The sequence below is a fragment of the Dendrobates tinctorius genome, unplaced genomic scaffold (genome assembly GCF_039654945.1).
Source record: "Dendrobates tinctorius isolate UK_male_01 unplaced genomic scaffold, ASM3965494v1 ptg000011l, whole genome shotgun sequence".
NCBI classification, from domain to species: domain Eukaryota; kingdom Metazoa; phylum Chordata; class Amphibia; order Anura; family Dendrobatidae; genus Dendrobates; species Dendrobates tinctorius.
Genome location: NW_027361679.1, coordinates 87,642,040 through 87,666,200, shown reverse-complemented (window position 1 = coordinate 87,666,200; position 24,161 = coordinate 87,642,040). Strand labels below are relative to the sequence as shown.

Here is a 24,161-nt window from a genome sequence, read left to right as displayed (position 1 = left end):
AATCAGTGGTGTAAGCAGTGTTATATAGAGCTCAACACAACACTGATTTAATTAAACCTGCGGCAAGTGATATACTGCTGAAATCAGGGTATCTTCCCTATATCATGCTGCTCTCAGATGTGGATTGAAAAGACCTAGTTCCAGATTCCCATTAAAAGGGATCTGTCACCAGGTTTTTCTCATATGAGAACAGTATAATGTAGAATGTAGGGAAAGAGACCCTGATTCCAGCGATGTAACACTTACTTTCCTGGGTGCATTAGTTGTGATGCAATCAGAGTTTTCTCTTCTGCAGATGTAGGAGTGCTTAGAAAGTGAACAGCACCTACACCATTGATTAGCAGCTTTCTATATACATTGTAAACTGATAAAAAAAACAGCTAACCTGTGCTGAGGGTGTGGATGGACCAGGAGGCACATGGGCACCTAGCCAAGCAATGAAAATCTATGGATAAAACTCTGATACTATTTTAGTTTCAAGTGATACAAAACTGAAATCAGGGTCTCTGTCCCTGCCGTCATGCTGCCCTCAGAATATATAGCGAAAACCTGCTGACATATACTTTAAAGTGAGAACACTGCCAGGCAAATGCAGCATAAGGTTATGTACACATGACATATTTTAGATGCTAGCTCACTTGCTGAGTTTTTCCCCAGACAAGTCCCTTCAGGAAAATGCCGGAGGTCGATTTCCTTTACCAGCTTCACCGTCATCTTTTGTTCTATACTTGAATGAACAACTCACTTTAAAATCGGTTCATGGTTTCCAAATCCTAAAGTTGTTAAAATACATGGCATAAGATGGAACATGCGCACAGCAAGTAGTTTTGACATTGCTGTGCCTTGTGTTCATTTTATGAGGTGCCTTTTCCTGCAGAATCAGTCTCTGAAACAGACTGTTTGTGCACATAACCCTAATATAAAAGTATTCAAGTATATGCATGTTCAAGTTCCCCGAAGGACAAAAAAAAAAGTGTAATAAAAACCCACAATAATGTCAATATTGTGGTCAAGAAGCAAGAGAGCAAGCCACCGGAACCTGCATGGAGGCTGCACGAGCTGAGCAGCTAAAGGACCTTCCACCCCATGAACTCAAGGACCTTTCAGGTCATGTGATCAGTCACATGGCTGGATGGAACGGCAAGTTGTAGTAACGTACAGTGTGTCTATAAAGATGCATATGTAGCAGAGCTGTGTTTGTAGAATATGCACATTGCAGAGAAACACTAAAAATAGATTTAATACTTTACTATTCTAACCTAGTAACATTATAATTTGTGATAACAACTCGTCCCACTTTACACCACCAGGGATATTTTAATTAACTGGAAGTATGTTTTTTTCTATTTTCTGTTGCCTAATCATGGTGTGTGAATTATTGACCGAAAAATACGGTATATGAACTGTATATCATTAGGATATTTTATTGGTACGTACAAATACATTTAAAAGGGGAGTTGAGCTGTCACCAGACATGCAATCATTTAAGAAAAAGAAACAAAATAAGAGACACAGTACATTAACTTATATGAAGTCGTAGAAGAAATTTTTAAATTCAGGGCACAGTCAGATAGCCATAAACATATGAGCAAGATCGGAAAGGCAGCGCACGGACTGGCTGGCTTTTCTCCCGACCCAAGCGTGATAGCATATTCTTATGTATATCGATGCATCCTTCACGTTCATGAGAGCCGCTAGCCAGTCTGTGCACTGCGTTCCCATCTCGATCTGATCTATATGGGCATCTGACTGCGCCTTAATATTGGGCATTTCTCCACATAAGCTTTTTGCCTTCCTCTGGATCAACTTGTTAGGGTATAGGTTGAAGTTGATCGTCTTGTGCCAAAAGAGGGATGTGTTTCCGCAGAAGTACAGTTTTTATGTTCCTTTAACAAGAACAGGAAAAACAACGTACACAAGTGTGAACCTAATCTTATAAGACATACTTATTTGAGGGGGCAATATTGTTTACCACAACTGTAAAAGATAAAGCGTCCAAAAAGCCTTATAACATCTAGATAGCGCAAAAAGCTAAAGATTGCCACACAGTCATGGGAATCAATGGAACCAAGCTCTCAATGTTTTTGCTTTTTTTTTTATTACAAAATAAAGATGTATAAGGTTAACCAGGGCTGTGGAGTCGGTAAGCCAAACCTGCGACTCCGACTCCTCAATTTCCCTTACACCGACTCCAACTCCACGACTCCGACTCCCACACATATTGCTTATATTTAAGTGAAAAATTTATTGTAGTACAATGTGAACCTCAGACATTTAATCATTTTTATGATCCAATAATCAAGATATTTAGATAAAACAGAATATATATTGGTGTACTACCCGGTTTTCATTCTTTTTGGTACAGATACGATATGGATAGACAGATATGGATAAATGGATATATAGATAGAGCAGATTTCTAATCTGCTTTTGCTATTGAAAACATTATCTATGAGCTCAAAAACCTTTCAGGTGATGCAGTTTTTTAAAAAGATGATCAGCTTTTGCAGCTGAAAAACGTATCCTCAAAAAACACAGGAAAAACGCTGTGCGTGAATGTAGCCTTAGATCAGGAATAGAACAGTCATTTATAGGACATTTCATAACTTTCCCAAACTCCTATAAAAAAATATTCAGCACATCCTGCATTGAATTACTGTACCCAATTTATTATATATTTTAGGAGTCAGAGTCGGTCCATTTTATACCGACTCCAACTCCACCAAAATGAGCACCGACTCCGACTCCACAACTCCGACTCCACAGCCCTGAGGTTAACATAAGAAAAATTACATGGACTTTAAAAAGATGATCAGCTTTTGCAGCTGAAAAACGTATCCTCAAAAAACACAGGAAAAACGCTGTGCGTGAATGTAGCCTTAGATCAGGAATAGAACAGTCATTTATAGGACATTTCATAACTTTCCCAAACTCCTATAAAAAAATATTCAGCACATCCTGCATTGAATTACTGTACCCAATTTATTATATATTTTAGGAGTCGGAGTCGGTCCATTTTATACCGACTCCAACTCCACCAAAATGAGCACCGACTCCGACTCCACAGCCCTGAGGTTAACATAAGAAAAATTACATGGACTTTTTAGAAAATAAAATGGTGCCTTAATTTTAATGATTAAAGCCTGGTCATCAAGTTTTCCTCTAAGCAACTGCCACTGTTTAAATGGAGAACATGGAACAACATACTCCTGGTCCGCGATATCCTATGACAGCCTCTATGAGGACCAGAACATCTACAAGGGGTAGCTTTTTTCCTAGCTTGCAGTCTTGTTTTTTCTTCAACAGCTTACTAGCAGTGCCATGTATACAAGATGTAAAGGCAGGTTCACAGATTAAAACATTCAACATGACAGCTTCATGAGATGACTAACTTAAAATAGTTACAGCCAAGTCAATAAAGCCAATTAAAGTGAATATCTATGACCCCAAATATGTGGCAAACTTAGATTCTACTTACCTTCTGGCCTTTGTCTTTTTGAAACACGAACACAGGAGGTGCTATAGCTGGTTTTTCTGCAAGCGGGAAAGAATAAAAAAAAAAAATAAGTAAATAAAAAGACTTTTCTGGAAAAACCAACACACAAACCCTCAAACTACAAAAAAAAGTGATGAACATCTGGATAAAGAAGAAATTCATGAAAGAAAAACCTATATATTGAAATCCAATATGTCAGGGGCCAAAAACAATCAGGCATATGCTGTTAGGCAAGAGTCACCAAACCTCTACACACGATATTCAATGCCTGCAGTCCCAAGAAATTGAGGGGGTTTTGATTTCCCATTACTGCTAGTAACAATCCTATGCACAAGCTAAACCCACTGAGGAGCATCATATCTCCAGTACAGCTGTTGATTTGCTAACTGTGCTGTGACATTACAGAATGCTGTAGATAAGCCCCTGATGTCGGTGCCGGCAGCTCATATTTGAAAAAAAAGAGGTAACATAGTAACAGTTATTAAGGTTGAAGGAAGACTTTAAGTCCATCTAGTTCAACTCATATCCTATCCTAACAAGTTGATCCAGAGGAAGGCAAAAAAAAAAACCATGTGGCAAACAGTAAGCTTCACATTGGGGAAAAAATTCCTTCCCGACTCCACATACGGCAATCAGACTAGTTCCCTGGATCAACGCAATATCAAGGAAACTAGTGTATATACCATGTAATATTATACTTTTCAAGAAAGGCATCCAGTCCCTTCTTAAATTTTAGTAGGGAATCACTCATTACAACATCATATGGCAGAGAGTTCCATAGTCTCACTGCTCTTACAGTAAAGAATCCGTGTCTGTGATTATGCTTAAACCTTCTTTCCTCCAGACGTAGAGGATGCCCCCTTGTCCCCGTCACAGGTCTAAGAGTAAAAAGATCATTAGAAAGGTCTTTGTACTGTCCCCGCATATATTTATACATTGTAATAACATCACCCCAAGCCTTCGATTTTCCAAACTAAATAACCCCAAGTGTAATAACCTGTCTTGGTATTGCAGACCCCCCAGTTCCCTAATAACCTTGGTCGCTCTTCTCTGCACCCGCTCCAGTTCAGCTATGTCTTTCTTAAACACCGGAGACCAGAACTAGGTGACAGATTCCCTTTAAAGACTTGAGGACCACTGTGAACAAGCGATGGGAGAAGTGAAATTTTCATATACAGTTGGGAAAAAAAAGTATTTAGTCAGCCACCAATTGTGCAAGTTCTCCCACTTAAAAAAAAATGAGAGGCCTGTAATTGACATCATAGGTAGACCACAACTATGAGAGTCAAAATGAGAAAACAAATCCAGAAAATCGCCTTGCCTGATTTGGCAAGATTTTTCAAATTATGGTGGAAAATAAGTATTTGGTCACCTACAAACATGCAAGGTTTCTGGCTCTCACAGACACGTAACAACTTTCTTAAGAGGCTCCTCTGTCCTCCACTCATTACTTGTAGTATTGGCACCTGTTTGAACTTATCAGTATAAAAGACACCTTGTCCACAACCTCAAACAGTCACACTCCAAACGCCACTATGGTGAAGACCAAAGAGCTGTCGAAGGACACCAGAAACAAAATTGTAGCCCTGCACCAGGCTGAGAAGACTGAATCTGCAATAGGCAAGCAGTTTGGTGTGATGAAATCAACTGGGGGGAGCAATAATAAGAAAATGGAAGACATACAAGACCACTGATGATCTCCCTCGATCTGGGGCTCCATGCAAGATCTCACCTGGTGGGGTCAAAATGATTACAAAAGCGGTGAGCAAAAATCCCAGAACCACACGGGGGGACCTAATGAATAACCTGCATAGAGCTGGGACCACCGTAACAAAGGCTACCATCGGTAACACACTACGCCGCCAGGGACTGAGATCCTGCAGTGCCAGACATGTCCCCCTGCTTAAGCCAGTATATGTCCAGGCCCGAGTGAAGTTTGCTAGAGACCATTTGGATTGTCCAGGAAAGAATTGGGAGAATGTCATATGGTCTGATGAAACCAAAGTAGAACTGTTTAGTAGAAACAAAGCTCGTCATGTTTGGAGAAGACAGACTGCTGAGTTGCATCCAAAGAACACCATACCTACTGTGAAGCATGGGAGTGGCATCATCATGCTTTGGGGCTGTTTCTCTGCAAAGGGACCAGGACGACTGATGCTTGTACGTGAAAGAACGAATGGGGACATGTATCGTGAGATTTTGAGTGCAAACCTCCTTTATCAGCAAGGTTATTGAAGATGAAACGTGGATGGGTCTTTCAGCATGATAATGATCCCAAGCACACCTCCAGGGCAACTAAGGAGTGGCTTCATAAGAAGCATATGAAGGTCCTGAAGTAGCCTAGCCAGTTTCAACCCCATAGCAAACCTTTGGAGGGATTTGAAAGTCTGTGTTGCCCAGCGACAGGCCCAAAACATCACTGCTCTAGAGGAGATCTGCAACATACCACCAACAGTGTGTGCCAACCTTGTGAAGACTTACAGCAAATGTTTGACCTCTGTCATTTCCAAGAATGGATATATAACAAAATAATGAGATGAACTTTTGTTAATGACCAAATACTTACAGTTGTGGCCAAAAGTATTGACACCCCTGCAATTCTGTCAGATAATACTCAGTTTCTTCCTGAAAATGAATGCAATCACAAATTCTTTGGTATTATTATCTTCATTTAATTTGTCTTAAATGAAAAAACACAAAAGAGAATAAAGCAAAACATTGATCATTTCACACAAAACTCCAAAAATGGGCCAGACAAAAGTATTGGCACCCTCAGCCTAATACTTGGTTGCGCAACCTTTAGCCAAAATAACTGCGACCAACCGCTTCCGGTAACGATCAATGAGTTTCTTACAATGCTCTGCTGGAATTTTAGGCCATTCTTCTTTGGCAAACTGCTCCAGGTCCCTGATATTTGAAGGGTGCCTTCTCTAAACTGCCATTTTTAGATCTCTCCACAGGTGTTCTATGGGATTCAGGTCTGGACTAATTGCTGGCCACCTTAGAAGTCTCCAGTGCTTTCTCTCAAACCATTTTCTAGTGCTTTTTGAAGTGTGTTGTGGGTCATTGTCCAGCTGGAAGACCCATGACCTCTGAGGGAGACCCAGTTTTCTCACACTGGGCCCTATATTATGCTGCAAAATTTGTTGGTAGTGTTCAGACTTCATAATGCCATGCACACGGTCAAGCAGTCCAGTGCCAGAGTCAGCAAAGCAACCCCAAAACAGGGAACCTCCACCATGTTTGACTGTAGGGACCGTGTTCTTTTCTTTGAATGCCTCTTTTTTTCTCCTGTAAACTCTATGTTGATGCCTTTGCCCAAGAAGCTCTACTTTTGTCTCATCTGACCAGAGAACATTCTTCCAAAACGTTTAAGGCTTTTTCAGGTAAGTTTTGGCAAACTCCAGCCTGGCTTTTTTATGTCTCGGGGTAAGAAGTGGGGTCTTCCTGGGTCTCCTACCATACAGTCGCCGACGGATAGTACGGGTTGACACTGTTGTACCCTCAGACTGCAGGGCAGCTTGAACTTGTTTGGATGTTAGTCGAGGTTCTTTATCCAACATCCACACAATCTTGCGTTGAAATCTCTTGTCAATTTTTGTTTTCCATCCACATCTAGGGAGGGTAGCCACAGTGCCATGGGCTTTAAACTTCTTGATGACACTGCGCACGGTAGACACAGGAACATTCAGGTCTTTGGAGATGGACTTGTAGCCTTGAGATTGCTCATGCTTCCTCACAATTTGGTTTCTCAAGTCTTCAGACAGTTCTTTGGTCTTCTTTCTTTTCTCCATGCTCAATGTGGTACACACAAGGACACAGGTTGAGTCAACTTTAATCCATGTCAACTGGCTGCAAGTGTGATTTAGTTATTGCCAACACCTGTTAGGTGCCACAGGTAAGTTTCAGGTGCTGCTAATTACACAAATTAGAGACGCATCACATGATTTTTCGAACAGTGCCAATACTTTTGTCCACCCTCTTTTTTATGTTTGGTGTGGAATTATATCCAATTTGGCTTTAGGACAATTCTTTGTGTTTTTTCATTTAAGACAAATTAAATGAAGATAATAACAAAGAATTTGTGTTTGCAATCATTTTCAGGAAGAAACTGAGTATTATCTGACAGAATTGCAGGGGTGTCAATACTTTTGGCCACAACTGTATTTTCCACCATAATTTGAAAAATAAATCTTGCCAAATCAGACAAGGCGATTTTCTGGATTTGTTTTCTCATTTTGACGCTCATAGTTGTGGTCTACCTATCACGTCAGTTACAGGCCTTTCTCAACTGTTTAAGTGGGAGAACATACACAATTGGTGGCTGACTAAATACTTTCTTTCCCCCACAGTATTCCAAGCAGATTTTGATGGGGATTATGCCACAGATTCACATCAGATGTCACCACAGCTACATTAAGGCTAAGTGCACACGTAGCAGAACTCTCGCGGAAGTTACCGCGGGAATTCCAGAATTCCATTCGGCGGGATAACCGCATTTTAAATTCCCACGGAAAAACTAGCGATTTGCAAGCATAATTAGCTTGCAGCATGCTAGTGTTTTCCAAGCGATCTGTAGCATCCCTTGGAAAACTGATTGATAGGTTGGTCACACTAATCTAGTGTGACCAACTTTTTACTATTGAGGCTGCCTATGCTGCATCAGTGGTAAAAAGATCTAATAAAAAAAATAAAATAGTGTGTTTTTCTCACCTTCCGACATCCCGCGCAGCGTCCCCGATCATCGCGATGCTGCCGGCAGGTCCCGTTCCCAGTGATGCACTGCAACAATGACCTTTGATGACGCTGCTTATCAAAGGTCATTGCCACAATGCATCCCTGGGAACGGGACCTGTCGTCAGCATCGCTGAAGCCTGGTGACGCTGCGAGGGACATCGGAAGGTGAGAATGATGATTTTTTTATTTTATTTTAATTCTATTTTTTACAGGGATATGGTACTTAGAGCCCGGAGGACAGTCTCCTCCCCTCTGGACCTTGTGTACCATCCGCAAATGTTCTGCTTACTTTTCGCAAGGTGGGCACAGTCACATGCGGAAAGTAAGCAGAACAATGGATTCCTATGTGGGCGGAATCGTCGCGATTACGCAAAATTAATGAGCATGCTGCGTATTTTTCCGCGATGCGATTCCGCCGCAGGAAAAGCCGCAGCATTAGCACAGCTCTGCGGAATCCCAGAGGATTGCATGGGATGCTGTTTTTTTTTTCATTTTCGTGGCAAAATTGCGCGTTAAAAACAGCCGCGAAAAAAACGCAACGTGGGAGCGCAGCCTAAAAGTTGTGAAATCTACAGATAAAAAGTTGGCCAGTCCCAACATATGAACCAACAGCTTAATGTGCATAGGGTCACTTGACTTTCCCACTTTCCCTACTCCCAGATGATGTGAAAGAGTAGGATCTAGCTTTATGAATTTCATTGGCTGATACTTTTGTTCACGCTGTAAATAACCCATCAAAACAGTGACAGTGGGTCTCTAAATGAATTCAGGAACATTTGTCTGAGCATATTTGTGAATGGAAAAGTCGAGATTGTCATTTAGATGAGTTATCTAATATGTATGGGAATAATTAAGGGGTGTGCTCATAATCTGTCATCAAGAGCATATCATTCCTCTGCCTCCTGCTTGCTGTGAGGCAGTGAACTCCTGCAGAATGACAGTTCAGGCTGGCGGAATGGTGTTGCCATGGTGTAAACTATGAGCGTTTCCATGCGGCCAAGCAGAGGAAGCTTTGGCTCTGCAGCATGGATGAAGCGCATACAATAACGATGGCACTTTAGCAGAGACAAAGCCAATAGTCAAGGAACAGCTGAAAACAGGAGGTGCCTGTAGATTTAAGGGTATGTGCACACGTTGCGGATTCTGCTGCGGTTCCGGCCCTGTGGATCCGCAGCAGATTCTCCTGCGGTGTACAGTACCATTGTATTCTATGTAAAACAAAAACCGCTGTGCACATGCTGCGGATTTTTTCACGCGGATTTGCTGTGGTTTTGAATCCGCAGCATGTCAATTCTGTGTGCGGAATCTACAGCGTTTTTTTACACCTGATCCATTATAGAAATCCGCAGGTGTAAAAACGCAGGGGAAATCCACACAAATTCTGCAGAAAATCCGCAGGAAATCTGAACTAAATTAGCAGGTAAAACGCTCGCCATTTTACCCGCGGATTTGGAAAAATCCACAGCAGAATCCGCAAAGTGTGCACATACCCTTAAGGTCCCATTCATCATTTGAAGTAATTTGTATTGTGGTATTCAGAGACGTTTTAGCACCACATTCGTAAACCCAGCAAGCGCAATTTATGAATTTAATACAAAATAAAAAATGATACCATTCGTTAAGTCACAGAAATGAGCCAAATTGAAAACTCCACCAGAAACCTTACTCCAGGCAAAGACTTCATTTGGTGAAAGTTGCATTTTATGAATCAACAACTGGATAAGCAAAGTAGTGAAGAAAAAAAAAAAAAACTTACCGTATATACTCGCGTATAAGCCGAGATTTTCAGCCTTTTTTTTTTTTTTTTTTTTTTTTTTTAAAGCTAAAATTGCCCGTCTCGGCTTATACTCGAGTCATTGTAGGTGGGGGAGGAGGAGCGGCAGGAGTGGCTGCTTTTAGATCATACTCACCCCCTCCTGGCGCAGTCTCTGCACTTCCCTGCTTCTCAGATGGTCTCCAGGGCCGCAGCTCTTCCTGTGTTCAGCGGTCACATGGTACCGCTCATTAAAGTAATAAATATGCACACCACTCCCATAGGCATGGCACGCATATTAATTACTTTAATGAGCAGTACCACGTGACTGCTGAACACTAGAAGGAGCTGCCGGAGAACATTGGAGAAGTGCAGAGACGCGCCAGGAGGGAGTGAGTATGACGGGGGAAGCCATGAGATATTTACCTGTCCCCGTTCCACCGCCGCTCTGTCTTCCGCGTCCACTGGCTGTGACACTGGCTGTGACTTTCAGGTCAGAGGGCGCGATGACATGGTTAGTGCACGCCCTCTGCCACTGGCAGTCACTGCAGAGACCCGGAAGACAGAGCAGCGCGCGGCGGTGGAATGGGGCAGGTGAATACCGCAGGTGCCGGGGCCCTGAGCCAGCGGCGACACCGGCACCTGGACCCCATAGTGCGCCAGTGTCCCCACCTAACCCCTTCACGACCCAACCCATTTTGACCTTAATGACCTGGCCTTTTTTTGCAATTTTGACCAGTGTCATTTTATGAGGTAATAACTCAGGAACGCTTCAACGGATCCTAGCGATTCTGAGATTGTTTTTTCGAGACATATTAGGCTTCATATTAGTGGTAAATTTAGGTCGATAATTTTTGCATTTATTTGTGGGGAAAAAAATCAGAAATTTTGCAAAAATTATATATATATATATATACATAGTTTTGTGACCTGTCGGTTGATTTTACAGCAGCCAGACATGAATTGCCGGCTTTTGAAAGGATAGCGGCTTGTAAAAATTGCACAGCACTTGCATGGTACGATTGCTGTGCAATTTTTTTTTAATCGCACCCGTTGACTTCTACTGCTGGATGCGATCTGTTTTGCGATTACAATCGCAGTGTGCTGCAATTATTTTCCAGCCAAATCTTGATCCTATCTGTTAAAAAAAATGCAGATGAGCTCACCATCCTAGTTTAAATTCGGACCAATGTTACTCAATTTTTTTTATCGGATTGAATTTGTCCGATTTCATCGCAAGTAAGCATAAGTCCCAAAACGACAATTCTGCAGTTACTTTGTGACTGCATAATTTTGAATCTTCACCGCCCATGTACTGAACGCTGTGAGGATTCTCCAGTGTCAGCGCAGGGAACAGCGGGCAAGTGACCAAAAGTATGCACTATGCATACTTCCGATCAGAATCCGACTAGAAAGTCTACTCAGATTCTGCCCACTGTTCTCGGCACTAACATTACAGAATCCTCACAGTGCGCATTGCATGTCCTGTGAGGATTCACAAGTCTGCAAAGTAGCTGCAGAATTTTCAATTTATACTGAACAAGCCCTTTAACCCCTTCAACCTCAAGCCTGTCTGTTTTCACCTTCATGACCGTTAAAGCAGGGCTGTGGAGTCGGTAAGCCAAACCTGCGACTCCGACTCAGACTCCACATATATTGCTTATATTTAAGTGAAAAAATTATAGTACAATGTGAACATCAGACATTTAATCATTTCTATGATCCAAGATATTTAGATAGAACATAATAGCTATTTATTGGAATACAACTTTAGAACACAAAAAACTAATAAATTGTAAATATGTAATACACTGTATACATGTATACGGTACAGACCAAAGTTTGGACACACCTTCTCATTCAAAGTTTTCTTTATTTTCATGACTATGAAAATTGTAGATTCATTCTGAAGGCATCAAAACAATGAATTAACACATGTGGAATTATATAATTAAAGTGTGAAACAACTGAAAATATGTCTTATATTCTAGATTCTTCAAAGTAGCCACCTTTTGCTTTGATTACTGCTTTGCACACTCTTGGCATTCTCTTGATGAGCTTCAAGTGGTAGTCACCAGAAATGGTCTTCCAACAGTCTTGAAGGAGTTCCCAGAGATGCTTAGCACTTGTTGGCCCTTTTGCCTTCACTCTGCGGTCCAGCTCACCCCAAACCATCTCGATTGGGTTCAGGTCTGGTGATTGTGGAGGCCAGGTCATCTGGCGTAGCACCCCATCACTCTCCTTCTTGGTCAAATAGCCCTTACACAGCCTGGAGGTGTGTTTGAGGCCATTGTCCTGTTGAAAAATAAATGATGGTCCAACTAAACACAAACCGGATGGAATAGCATGCCGCTGCAAAATGCTGTGGTAGCCATGCTGGTTCAGTATGCCTTCAGTTTTGAATAAATCCCCAACAGTGTCACCAGCAAAGCACCCCCACACCATCACACCTCCTCCATGCTTCACGGTGGGAACCAGGCATGTAGAGTCCATCCGTTCACCTTTTCTGCGTCGCACAAAGACATGGTGGTTGGAACCAAAGATCTCAAATTTGGACTCATCAGACCAAAGCACAGATTTCCACTGGTCTAATGTCCATTCCTTGTGTTCTCTAGCCCAAACAAGTCTCTTCTGCTTGTTGCCTGTCCTTAGCAGTGGTTTCCTAGCAGCTATTTTACCATGAAGGCCTGCTGCACAAAGTCTTCTCTTAACAGTTTTTGTAGAGATGTGTCTGCTGCTCTGTGTGGCATTGACCTGGTCTCTATTCTGAGCTGCTGTTACCCTGCGATTTCTGAGGCTGGTGACTCGGATGAACTTATCCTCCGCAGCAGAGGTGACTCTTAGTCTTCCTTTCCTGGGGCAGTCCTCATGTGAGCCAGTTTCTTTGTAGCGCGTGATGGTTTTTGCCAATGCACTTGGGGACACTTTCAAAGTTTTCCCAATTTTTCGGACTGACTAACCTTCATTTCTTAAAGTAATGATGGCCACTCGTTTTTCTTTACTCAGCTGCTTTTTTCTTGCCATAATACAAATTCTAACAGTCTATTCAGTAGGACTATCACCTGTGTATCCACCAGACTTCTGCACAACACAACTGATGGTCCCAACCTCATTTATAAGGCAAGAAATCCCACTTATTAAACCTGACAGGGCACACCTGTGAAGTGAAAACCATTTCCGGTGACTACCTCTTGAAGCTCATCAAGAGTATGCCAAGAGTGTGCAAAGCAGAAATCAAAGCAAAAAAGGAGGCTACTTTGAAGAACCTAGAATATAAGACACACAGTATTTTCAGTTGTTTAACACTTTTTTGTTAATTATATAATTCCACGTGATAATTCATAGTTTTGATGCCTTCAGAGTGAATCTACAATTTTCATATTCCTGAAAATAAAGAAAACACTTTGATTGAGGTGTGTCCAAACTTTTGGTCTGTACTAATAAATATATACAGTGCCTACAAGTAGTATTCAACCCCCTGCAGATTTAGCAGGTTTACACATTCGGAATTAACTTGGCATTGTGACATTTGGACTGTAGATCAGCCTGGAAGTGTGAAATGCACTGCAGCAAAAAAGAATGTTATTTCTTTGTTTAATTTTTTTTTAAATTGTGAAAAGTTTATTCAGAGGGTCATTTATTATTCAACCCCTCAAACCACCAGAATTCTGTTTGGTTCCCCTAAAGTATTAAGAAGTATTTCAGGCACAAAGAACAATGAGCTTCACATGTTTGGATTAATTATCTCTTTTTCCAGCCTTTTCTGACTATTTAAGACCCTCCCCAAACTTGTGAACAGCACTCATACATGGTCAACATGGGAAAGACAAAGGAGCATTCCAAGGCCATCAGAGACAAGATCGTGGAGGGTCACAAGGCTGGCAAGGGGTACAAAACCCTTTCCAAGGAGTTGGGCCTGAAAGTTTCCTCCCGTGCCGAGGCCAGGCTTGTCTGAAGAGTCAAGGCTAACCCAAGGACAACAAGGAAGGAGCTCCGGGAAGATCTCATGGCAGTGGGGACATTGGTTTCAGTCAATACCATAAGTAACGTACTCCACCGCAATGGTCTCCGTTCCAGACGAGCCAGTAAGGTACCTTTACTTTCAAAGCGTCATGTCAAGGCTCGTCTACAGTTTGCTCATGATCACTTGGAGGACTCTGAGACAGACTGGTTCAAGGTTCTCTGGTCTGACGAGACCAAGATCGAGATCTTTGGTGCCAACCACACACGTGACGTTTGGAGACTGGATGGCACTGCATACGACCCCAAGAATACCATCCCTACAGTCAAGCATGGTGGTGGCAGCATCATGCTGTGGGGCTGTTTCTCAGCCAAGTGGCCTGGCCATCTGGTCCGCATCCATGGGAAGATGGATAACACGGCCTACCTGGAGATTTTGGCCAAGAACCTCCGCTCCTCCATCAAGGATCTTAAGATGGGTCGTCATTTCATCTTCCAACAAGACAACGACCCAACGCACACAGCCAAGAAAACCAAGGCCTGGTTCAAGAGGCAAAAAATCAAGGTGTTGGAGTGGCCTAGTCAGTCTCCTGACCTTAACCCAATTGAAAACTTGTGGAAGGAGCTCAAGATTAAAGTCCACATGAGACACCCAAAGAACCTAGATAACTTGGAGAAGATCTGCATGGAGGAGTGGGCCAAGATAACTCCAGAGACCTGTGCCGGCCTGATCAGGTCTTATAAAAGACGATTATTAGCTGTAATTGCAAACAAGGGTTATTCCACAAAATATTAAACCTAGGGGTTGAATAATAATTGACCCACACTTGTATGTTTAAAATTTATTAAAATTTAACTGAGCAACATAACTTTTTGGTTTGTAAGATTTATGCATCTGTTAATAAATCCTGCTCTTGTGTGAAGTTTGAAGGCTCTAACTTATTTGCATCTTATCAAACCTGCTAAATCTGCAGGGGGTTGAATACTACTTGTAGGCACTGTATATATATATATATATACACACACACACATATATATACACATGCACACACACACTATGACTTATCTCGGCTAAGATAAAGCCTAGATCCTCAGGCTACATTCACACTATGGGTGTAGCCAGGATCAAACCTGGGGGGGGGGGGGCAGAATCTCATACTGTTCCGCAGAATTTCATACTGCACACCTCAGCTGCTGCAGAACCTCATACTTCACACCCCTACACTTGAAAATAAAGCCTGCACCTTAAGAAGAAGATCTGGTGATGAATGCAGTCTATTTATTCCAACTATCAGTTGATGTTGATGTTACTGAAGACGAGCAATGCCTGTCCTGGGCGTCCTTTTGGGCAGCTATGAGGTGTACCTGACTGGTGCTAAAAAAAAGGAGTGTTAGTCTGTGTGCTATCCGGCTTTCATTCTTTTTGGTACAGATATGATATGGATAGACAGATATGGATATATAGATAGAGCAGATTTCTAATCTGCTTTTGCTATTGAAAACATTATCTATGAGTTATGATAAAACACTCCGGGATCGCCTTTGCTGGGGTCAAAGGTCACGTGCGTTCAGCATGAAACTCAGGCGCAGAGCTGGGATTCGGGTATAACTGACACTGGGTCAGGTTTATTAATGGTGAAAGCAATGCAAAAGGTAATAAAACAAATCATTGCCTGTCCGGCACTAACTAAACAAAGTACAACCTAACTACCAACTGGCAGGCTTCTCCCGTCCAGCCAAATCACAGTTGCAGTGGGCACTGCTCTCACTCACGTGTGTCTCTCACACAGACAGGCTCTCTGTGTTCCCAGGCTGAGACACTCACACAACCACCTGGCATCCTTTTATATCCACCTCCCATTATTCATTAGCAAGCAGGTGCGATACTGACCAGACTAGGCCACATAGGAAAGGAATCTGGGCGAGATATACCTGCCCTCATCCACTATTCCCACATGATTCTCACATATCCCCCCCTTCTGCTCAGACCTCTCCGGTCGAGCAATGACACCCGCCAAACAGTGCACTCGGGACAGGGCATCTGCATTTCCCATCTGTACCCCTGGGCGGTGCTCCACCGTAAAAGTGTAGGCCTGCAGGGCAAGGAACCACCGGGTCACCAGGCTATTCAGTTCCTTGTTCAAGTGCATCCACTTGAGAGGGGCATGGTCCGTTATCAGCCTGAACTTTCGGCCCACCAGGTAATATTTGAGGGCCTCTAGAGCCCACTTAATGGCGAGGCACTCTTTTTCTACGACTGCATACCTTTGCTCGTGTTTATTCAGCTTCCTGCTGAGATAGAGGACTGGGTGTTCCACTCCGTCCCTCACTTGTGAGTACTGCCCCGATACCGGTATCAGAGGCATCCGTTTGTACCACAAACTCGCTGCGGAAGTCCGGAGTCACCAGTACGGGCTGACAGCAAAGTGCCCGTTTTAGGCTATGGAAGGCTTCTTCAGCCGCTAAACTCCATTTAATTATGACGGAGTCTTTCCCTTTTGTAAGATCTGTCAGGGGGGTAGCGATGGCTGCAAAATTGGGTATGAACCGGCGATAATAGCCGGCGATCCCCAGGAAGGCTTGCACCTGCTTCTTGTTGACAGGTTGTGGCCAGTCCTGAACCGCCTGAATCTTATCAACCTGGGGTTTAACAACACCCCTCCCAATTACATACCCAAATACCGGGCTTCTTCTAGCCCGATGTGACATTTCTTGGGGTTTGCGGTTAGACCTGCCTCCCACAGGTCGTCAATCACAGCTTGTACTTTCTGGAGATGAGTCTCCCAGTCCAAGCTGTAAATGACAATGTCGTCCAAATAGGCCGAAGCGTACTGCCTATGTGGCCTCAGGACTCGATCCATCAGTCTCTGGAAGGTCGCCGGTGCTCCGTGCAGTCCAAACGGCATATACACATACTGAAATAGACCTTCTGGGGTAGCAAATGCCGTCTTTTCTCTGGCAGCCTCCGCCAGAGGGATCTGCCAATACCCCTTTGTTAGGTCTAGGGTCGTAATATACCGGGCTTTTCCTAACCGATCTATTAACTCGTCGACCCGGGGCATAGGGTCGGCATCAAATTTTGAGACCGCATTCAGTTTCCTGAAGTCATTGCAGAACCAGATGGTGCCGTCCGGTTTAGGAATTAGCACAATCGGGCTGGACCAAGCACTGTGCGATTCCTCAATGACACCTAACTAACATTGCCTTCACTTCTCGGGAAACGGCTTCACGGCGCGCTTCCGGGATTCGGTAGGGCTTTACGTGAACTGTGACACCAGGTTCTGTTACGATGTCATGTTTCATTAGCGTAGTCTGCCCGGGTTTTTCTGAGAAAAACTTTTGGTTGTGAAGTAGAAACTGCCTGACCTCAGTCTTTTGCCGCTCCGAGAGAGTCTCTGCAACCCGTACCTCCGGTACGGTATGCGAGCAGACGGGACGGGTCAGCTCCGCTGACAAGGCAGACAAATCTTTCCAGGGTTTTATCAGATTTACATGATAAATCTGTTCAGGTTTCCGCTTACCTGCCTGGTATACTTTGTAGTTTACTTCACCAACTCTTTCCTTAATCTCAAAGGGACCCTGCCACTTTGCCAGGAACTTACTGTCCACCGTGGGGACCAGGATCAACACCCTATCTCCGGGTGCAAACGTACGGATCTTGGCGCCCCCATCATAGATTCTTTTTTGGGCTCCTTGAGCCTGCATCATGTGTTCTTTGACTATAGGCATAACAGCCGCAACACGGTCCTGCATTTGTGTGACGTGATCTATCACCGTTTTAAACGGAGTGACCTGACCCTCCCAGGTTTCTTTTGCAACGTCTAACAGTCCGCGAGGACGTCGGGCGTACAATAACTCGAAAGGCGAGAATCCCGTGGAAGACTGGGGTACTTCCCTGATGGCAAAAAGCAAATACGGAAGTAAATAGTCCCAGTTCTTCCCATCCTTGTCTATCACCTTTCTCAGCATCTGCTTCAGAGTTTTATTGAACCGTTCGACCAACCCGTCTGTTTGAGGGTGATACACGGATGTGCGTAACGGTTCGATTTGTAACAACCGGCAGAGCTCCTTCATTATCCTGGACATAAAGGGGGTCCCCTGGTCGGTGAGTATCTGTTTTGGTATACCGACCCGACTAAACACATGCACCAGTTCCTTGGCAATCGTCTTGGTGGCCATGTTACGCAAAGGGATGGCCTCCGGGTAACGAGTGGCATAATCCAAGATTATGTGCTGTCTTCCAGGTGCAAAAATTAAAGATGTGTCTGACAGGATATCAGGACTCTTCAGACCTACAGATGACTACCCATTCCTGCTACTACATGTGGGGACAAATGACACCGCAAGAAACGACCTGGAAACCATCTGCAGAGACTTTGAAGACTTAGGCAAGAAAGTGAAAGAACTGGGAGCACAGGTGGTCTTCTCTTCCATCCTCCCAGTGGATGGCTATGGAACAAGGAGGTGGAATAAGATTCTGCAGATGAACAACTGGCTACGTCGATGGTGCCGTCAGCAACGATTTGGATTTCTGGATCACGGAGTGAACTACTTATACAATGGACTACTTGCTAGAGATGGCGTGCACCTTACGAAGACTGGAAAGCATGTATTTGGAAGTCGCCTTGCTACACTTGTAAGGAGAGCTTTAAACTAGAACAACATGGGAAGGGAAGCAAAAGACCAGAAAAAGCCATACACCTGACAAATGCTATTGAGAACTCTGCTATTAGAAATGGAAATGAAGAACAAAGACGAAAGAATATAATTAATAAAAATATTGGAGAAAGAGAAACCAATCACAAACTAAAATGTTTCTATACTAATGCACAAAGCATGGGCAACAAACAAGGAGAATTGGAACTACTAACACAGGAAAAGAAATATGATGTCATTGGCATCACTGAAACTTGGTGGGACAATACACATGATTGGAATACAAGGCTAGAAGGATACAACTTATTTGCAAGAAACTGACTTGATAAACGAGGAGGGGGTGTCGCATTGTATGTTCGAAACGCGTATATCTGCACAGAGATTGAAGCTTCAGAGACTGGGAGTTCTGTGGAAACTGTTTGGGTAAGAATACAAGGACAGAACAATGGAAAGGACACCATTGTAGGCATTTACTACAGGCCGCCTGTGCAAGCCGAAGATATGGATGAACTCTTTATGCATCAAATGGCCAAGTTCTCCAAAAAATATGACATAGTTGTCATGGGAGATTTCAACTATCCAGACATTTGTTGGGAATCTCTCTCAGGCAAAACTAACAGGTCAAGGAAATTCTTATCCTCTCTTGCTGACAACTTTATCTTCCAAAAGGTAAGGGAGAAAACAAGGGGAACTGCTACCTTGGATCTAATCCTTATAAACAGGGAGGAAATGGTTGAGGAGGTAAAAGTGGCTGGGACCCTAGGAGGTAGCGACCATGCTATTTTAGAATTTTGGATAACTAGAGGCGGAAGACCTGTGAAGACTCAGACGTCAAGGTTAGATTTCAGAAAGGCAGATTTTAAGGGATTCAGAAAGAGAATTGGAGGGATCCAATGGCTGGATATCCTTAAAGACAAAAATGTCCAGGAAGGATGGGAAATTTTGAAAAATGAAATTCTCAAAGCACAGTTGTTAACAATTCCGAAAAGAGGGAAGAATAGGAAGCATTTAAGGAAACCAGGATGGATGAACGCAGAACTTAAGCACATGCTAAAAAAGAAAAAAATGTTTATAAAATGGAAAGAGGGAGGCATATCTAAAGAAGAATATAATGCTGTCTGCAGAACCTGCAGGGCACAAATCAGATTAGCTAAAGCTGAAAATGAACTGAGGCTTGCAAGAGATGTCAAAAGCAATAATAAAGGATTTTGGGGATATGTCAAAAGTAAAAGAAAAGTCAAAGATGCTATAGGATTTTTACAGGATGAAAATGATGAAGTGGTAAGACAGGATGTTGAGAAGGCTGAACTTTTAAATTCCTATTTTGCATCTGTTTTCTCTCAGAAAGGAAATGCAACATCAACTGTTATTCACTGTCCTAGTAAGGGAATAGAAGAATCCAGGATATCTATAAACAGAAAGATAGTGAGGAAACACTTAGCTAACCTAAATGAATTCAAGTCTCCAGGTCCAGATGAATTATACCCCAGAGTACTGAAGTAGATAGCAGAAGAAATTTTTGAACCCCTCTCCATAATCTTTGAAAATTCTTGGAGAACAGGAGAAGTGCCAGAAGACTGGAGAAGAGCAAATGTTGTTCCTATCTTCAAAAAGGGGAAGAAGGTGGACCCAGGCAACTATAGGCCGGTGAGTCTGACTTCTATACCAGGAAAGATCTTTGAACAAATTATTAAACAACATGTATGTCAATACCTGGATAAGAATGAAGTGATTAAACAGAGTCAGCATGGGTTTGTAACTAATAAGTCATGTCAGACTAACTTAATTTCCTTCTATGACGGTATCACTGATTGGGTGGATCAAGGAAATGCTGTAGATATAGTATATCTTGACTTCAGCAAAGCATTTGACAAAGTCACTCATACAATCCTTATTGAAAAAATGACTAAGTATGGAATGGACAAGGCAACTGTTAGGTGGATTCATAACTGGCTTAGTAATCGGACCCAAAGAGTGGTCGTAAATGGCTGCACATCCAGTTGGAAGAATGTCTCAAGTGGGGTACCACAGGGCTCTGTCCTGGGCCCTGTATTGTTCAACATCTTTATCAACGATTTAGATGAAGGAATTGAGGGTAAACTGATTAAATTTGCTGATGACACAAAGCTAGGAGGGATAGCTAATACTAGAGAAGAGAGAGAGAGGATTCAAAAAGATTTAAATAAACTGGAGAAGTGGGCAGCAACTAACAGAATGGTTTTTAACAGGGAGAAATGCAAAGTACTACATCTGGGCAATAAAAATGAAAAAAGCATATATAGAATGGGAGGAATAGGGCTAAGTGACAGCACATGTGAAAAAGACTTGGGTATACTAATAGATCACAGACTGAATATGAGTCAACAGTGTGATGCAGCAGCAAAAAAGGCAAATGCAATTCTAGGATGTATTAACAGAAGCATACAGTCTAGATCACGTGAAGTCATTATTTCCCTCTACTCCTCTTTGGTCAGACCTCATCTGGAATATTGTGTCCAGTTTTGGGCACCACATTTTAAAAAAGACATCAACAAACTGGAGCAAGTTCAGAAAAGAGCGACCAGAATGGTGACTGGTCTACAAACCCTGTCTTATGAGGAAAGGTTGCAGGATTTGGGAATGTTTAGTTTGCAAAAGAGAAGACTGAGAGGAGACTTAATAGCTGTCTACAAATATCTAAAGGGCTGTCACATTGTAGAAGGATCAACTTTATTCTCACTTGCACAAGGAAAGACTAGAAGCAATGGGATGAAACTGAATGGGAGGAGACACAGATTAGATATCAGAAAAAACTTTTTGACAGTTAGAGTGATCAATGAGTGGAACAGGCTGCCACGAGAAGTGGTGAGTTCTCCTTCAATGGAAGTCTTCAAACAGAGGCTGGACAGACATCTGACTGGGATGATTTAGCGAATCCTGCTTTGAGCAGGGGGTTGGACCAGATGGCCCAGGAGGTCCCTTCCAACTCTACGATTCTATGATTCTATAAGATGACCAGGATATGTTGGTGTCCACGTGCAGACCGTGGAAGGGGTCCAACTAAATCCATCCCAATCCTCTCAAACGGGACTTCAATAATAGGTAGGGGTACCAAAGGGCTACAGAACCGGGGCTTAGATGCAGAGGCTTGGCAGTCAGGACAAGACTCACAATATACACGAATATCGTGATGCATGCCTGGCCAAACAAAACAGTGTAATATCCTTTCGGTGGTTTTCTGGACTCCCAGGTGACCTCCCATCATATGTCCGTGGGCCAGGTCCAGCACCTGCCGCCGGTAGGGTTTTGGCACGACTAATAGTTGCACCGTACCTTCCCCCTTTTTCTCTATCTGATAGAGTAAATCATTCTCCAGAACCATGTAAGGATATGCCAGCCTAGAGCCAGGTTCTACGGGTACCCCGTTTATCACTTTTACATTTGTCCTAGCCTGAGAAAGGGTAGGATCCTTTATTTGCTCGCTTTGGAAGTCATCTTTCTGAACTTCTAAATCCGGCAAACGGGGAGGTGGACGGCTGTCAGCCTCCTCCTCTTCCCCGGTCTCCTCCGTATCACCCGCCATGACTGAAAACGGGAACTGCAGCTCATTTCCCGCAGACTCTTCCCCCGAGTCTTCCGGGGAGACCTCTTCCAGGGGTTCGGGACCCCCACGCGCCCTGGGAGAAGAATCATGTACACGATTACCCAAGGGCATCAACTGATTCTCCCACAATTGCCAGAAGTGGGGAAAATCCCGGCCCAGGATAACATCATGCAATAACGCCAGGACGAGTCCCACTTTGTGTTGCACAGACCCATAGGAAGTAGTAATGCATATGACCGTGGTGAGGTACGAACAGGTGTCTCCATGCACACACGTTACAGAAAATTTGTCTGATGGTCCAGTCGGGGTTGACACCAGACTGGCCTTCACCAGAGTCACCACACTTCCCGAGTCTAACAATGCCACCACATTTTTGCCATCAACAGTTAAATCACACAAGTGATTTTCCGCATCCTTTTGACCGGCATTCACACTCACTACCCGTCCAACCATAGACATGTGGTTTTTAGAGTCTGTGACGTCGCACTGCATGGGTTCAGTAGTGACCGGACAGTTCCATAGTTCGTTACTCTCGGCCTCGCAGTGCGGGCAGTACCATTTTCCTCCCCCACTGTCTTAGGGATTTTTCCATCTCCCCTACTCCCTGGAACAGTCTTACCGGTTCCACGTGGAGATGATGAAGAACGAGGTGGGGTAACGTCGTCTCGGAGTCCTTCCGCCACGGAGTAACGTTCAACCAGATCCACCAGTTGATCTGCCGTCGTAGGATTTCCATGGCTTACCCACTTCCTCAGGGCTGGCGGTAGAGCTCTCAGGTACTTGTCCATGACGACTCTCTGGATTATCTCTGGCGCTGTCAGCACCTCGGGTTGTAGCCACTTCTTCGTCACGTGGATCAGGTCGAACATCTGTGACCGCGGTGGTTTATCCGGCTGATAAGTCCATTGATGCACTCTCTGTGCACGGACAGCGGTCGTCACTCCCAGCCGGGCCAAGATCTCGGCTTTCAGTTTGTCAAAGTCCTGCGCAGCTTCAGGCTCTAAGTCATAATAAGCCTTTTGGGCCTCACCGGAAAGAAACGGGGCAATCAGGCCGGCCCATCGTGCCTTCGGCCATTTTTCTCGTACCGCCGTCCGTTCAAAAGTGGTCAGGTATGCCTCGACGTCATCTTCGGTCGTCATCTTCTGCCAGTACCGACTCACGTGAATCACTCTCGACTCGGCTTCCAGGTTAACCTCATGTAGGCTTGCCAGGCGCTGCGCCACCTGCTGGAGAAGCGAACGATCGGTAGCTGTCATGTCCACCAACTCCTTCAACTGGGCCATCATCACCCGATTAGCTTCTTGCTGGACGGCGGTGGACTGTACCAGCGCTTTCACCACATCCTCCATGCTCATGCTTGCAACGTGATGCCCGCATTCTCCACCACAATGTGATAAAACACTCCGGGATCGCCTTTGCTGGGGTCAAAAGTCACGTGCGTTCAGCATGAAACTCAGGCGCAGAGCTGGGATTCGGGTATAACTGACACTGGGTCAGGTTTATTAATGGTGAAAGCAATGCAAAAGGAAATAAAACAAAACAAATCCTTGCCTGTCCGGCACTAACTAAACAAAGTACAACCTAACTACCAACTGGCGGGCTTCTCCCGTCCAGCCAAACCACAGTTGCAGTGGGCACTGCTCTCACTCACGTGTGTCTCTCACACAGACAGGCTCTCTGTGTTCCCAGGCTGAGACACTCACACAACCACCTGGCATCCTTTTATATCCACCTCCCATTATTCATTAGCAAGCAGGTGCGATACTGACCAGACTAGGCCACATAGGAAAGGAATCTGGGCGAGATATACCTGCCCTCATCCACTATTCCCACATGATTCTCACAGAGTTCAAAAACCTTTCAGGTGATGCGGTTTTTTAAAAAGCTGATCTGCTTTTGCAACTGAAAAACGTATCCTCAAAAACGCAGGAAAAACGCTGTGTGTGAAGGTAGCCTTAGATCAGGAATAGAAC

The 24,161-nt window shown here is 43.7% G+C and overlaps 1 protein-coding gene across 2 annotated transcripts in view; it reads right to left on the bottom strand.

The window, feature by feature from the left end:
- Window positions 1-24,161, bottom strand: part of RANBP3 (RAN binding protein 3) — a 126,329-nt gene that overhangs the window by 80,175 nt on the left and 21,993 nt on the right. For both annotated transcript variants that reach the window (XM_073544421.1, XM_073544412.1), the window contains exon 2: window positions 3,479-3,534. In XM_073544421.1, the coding sequence (XP_073400522.1) occupies window positions 3,479-3,534 (56 nt within the window). The remainder of the gene's footprint in view (window positions 1-3,478; window positions 3,535-24,161) is intronic.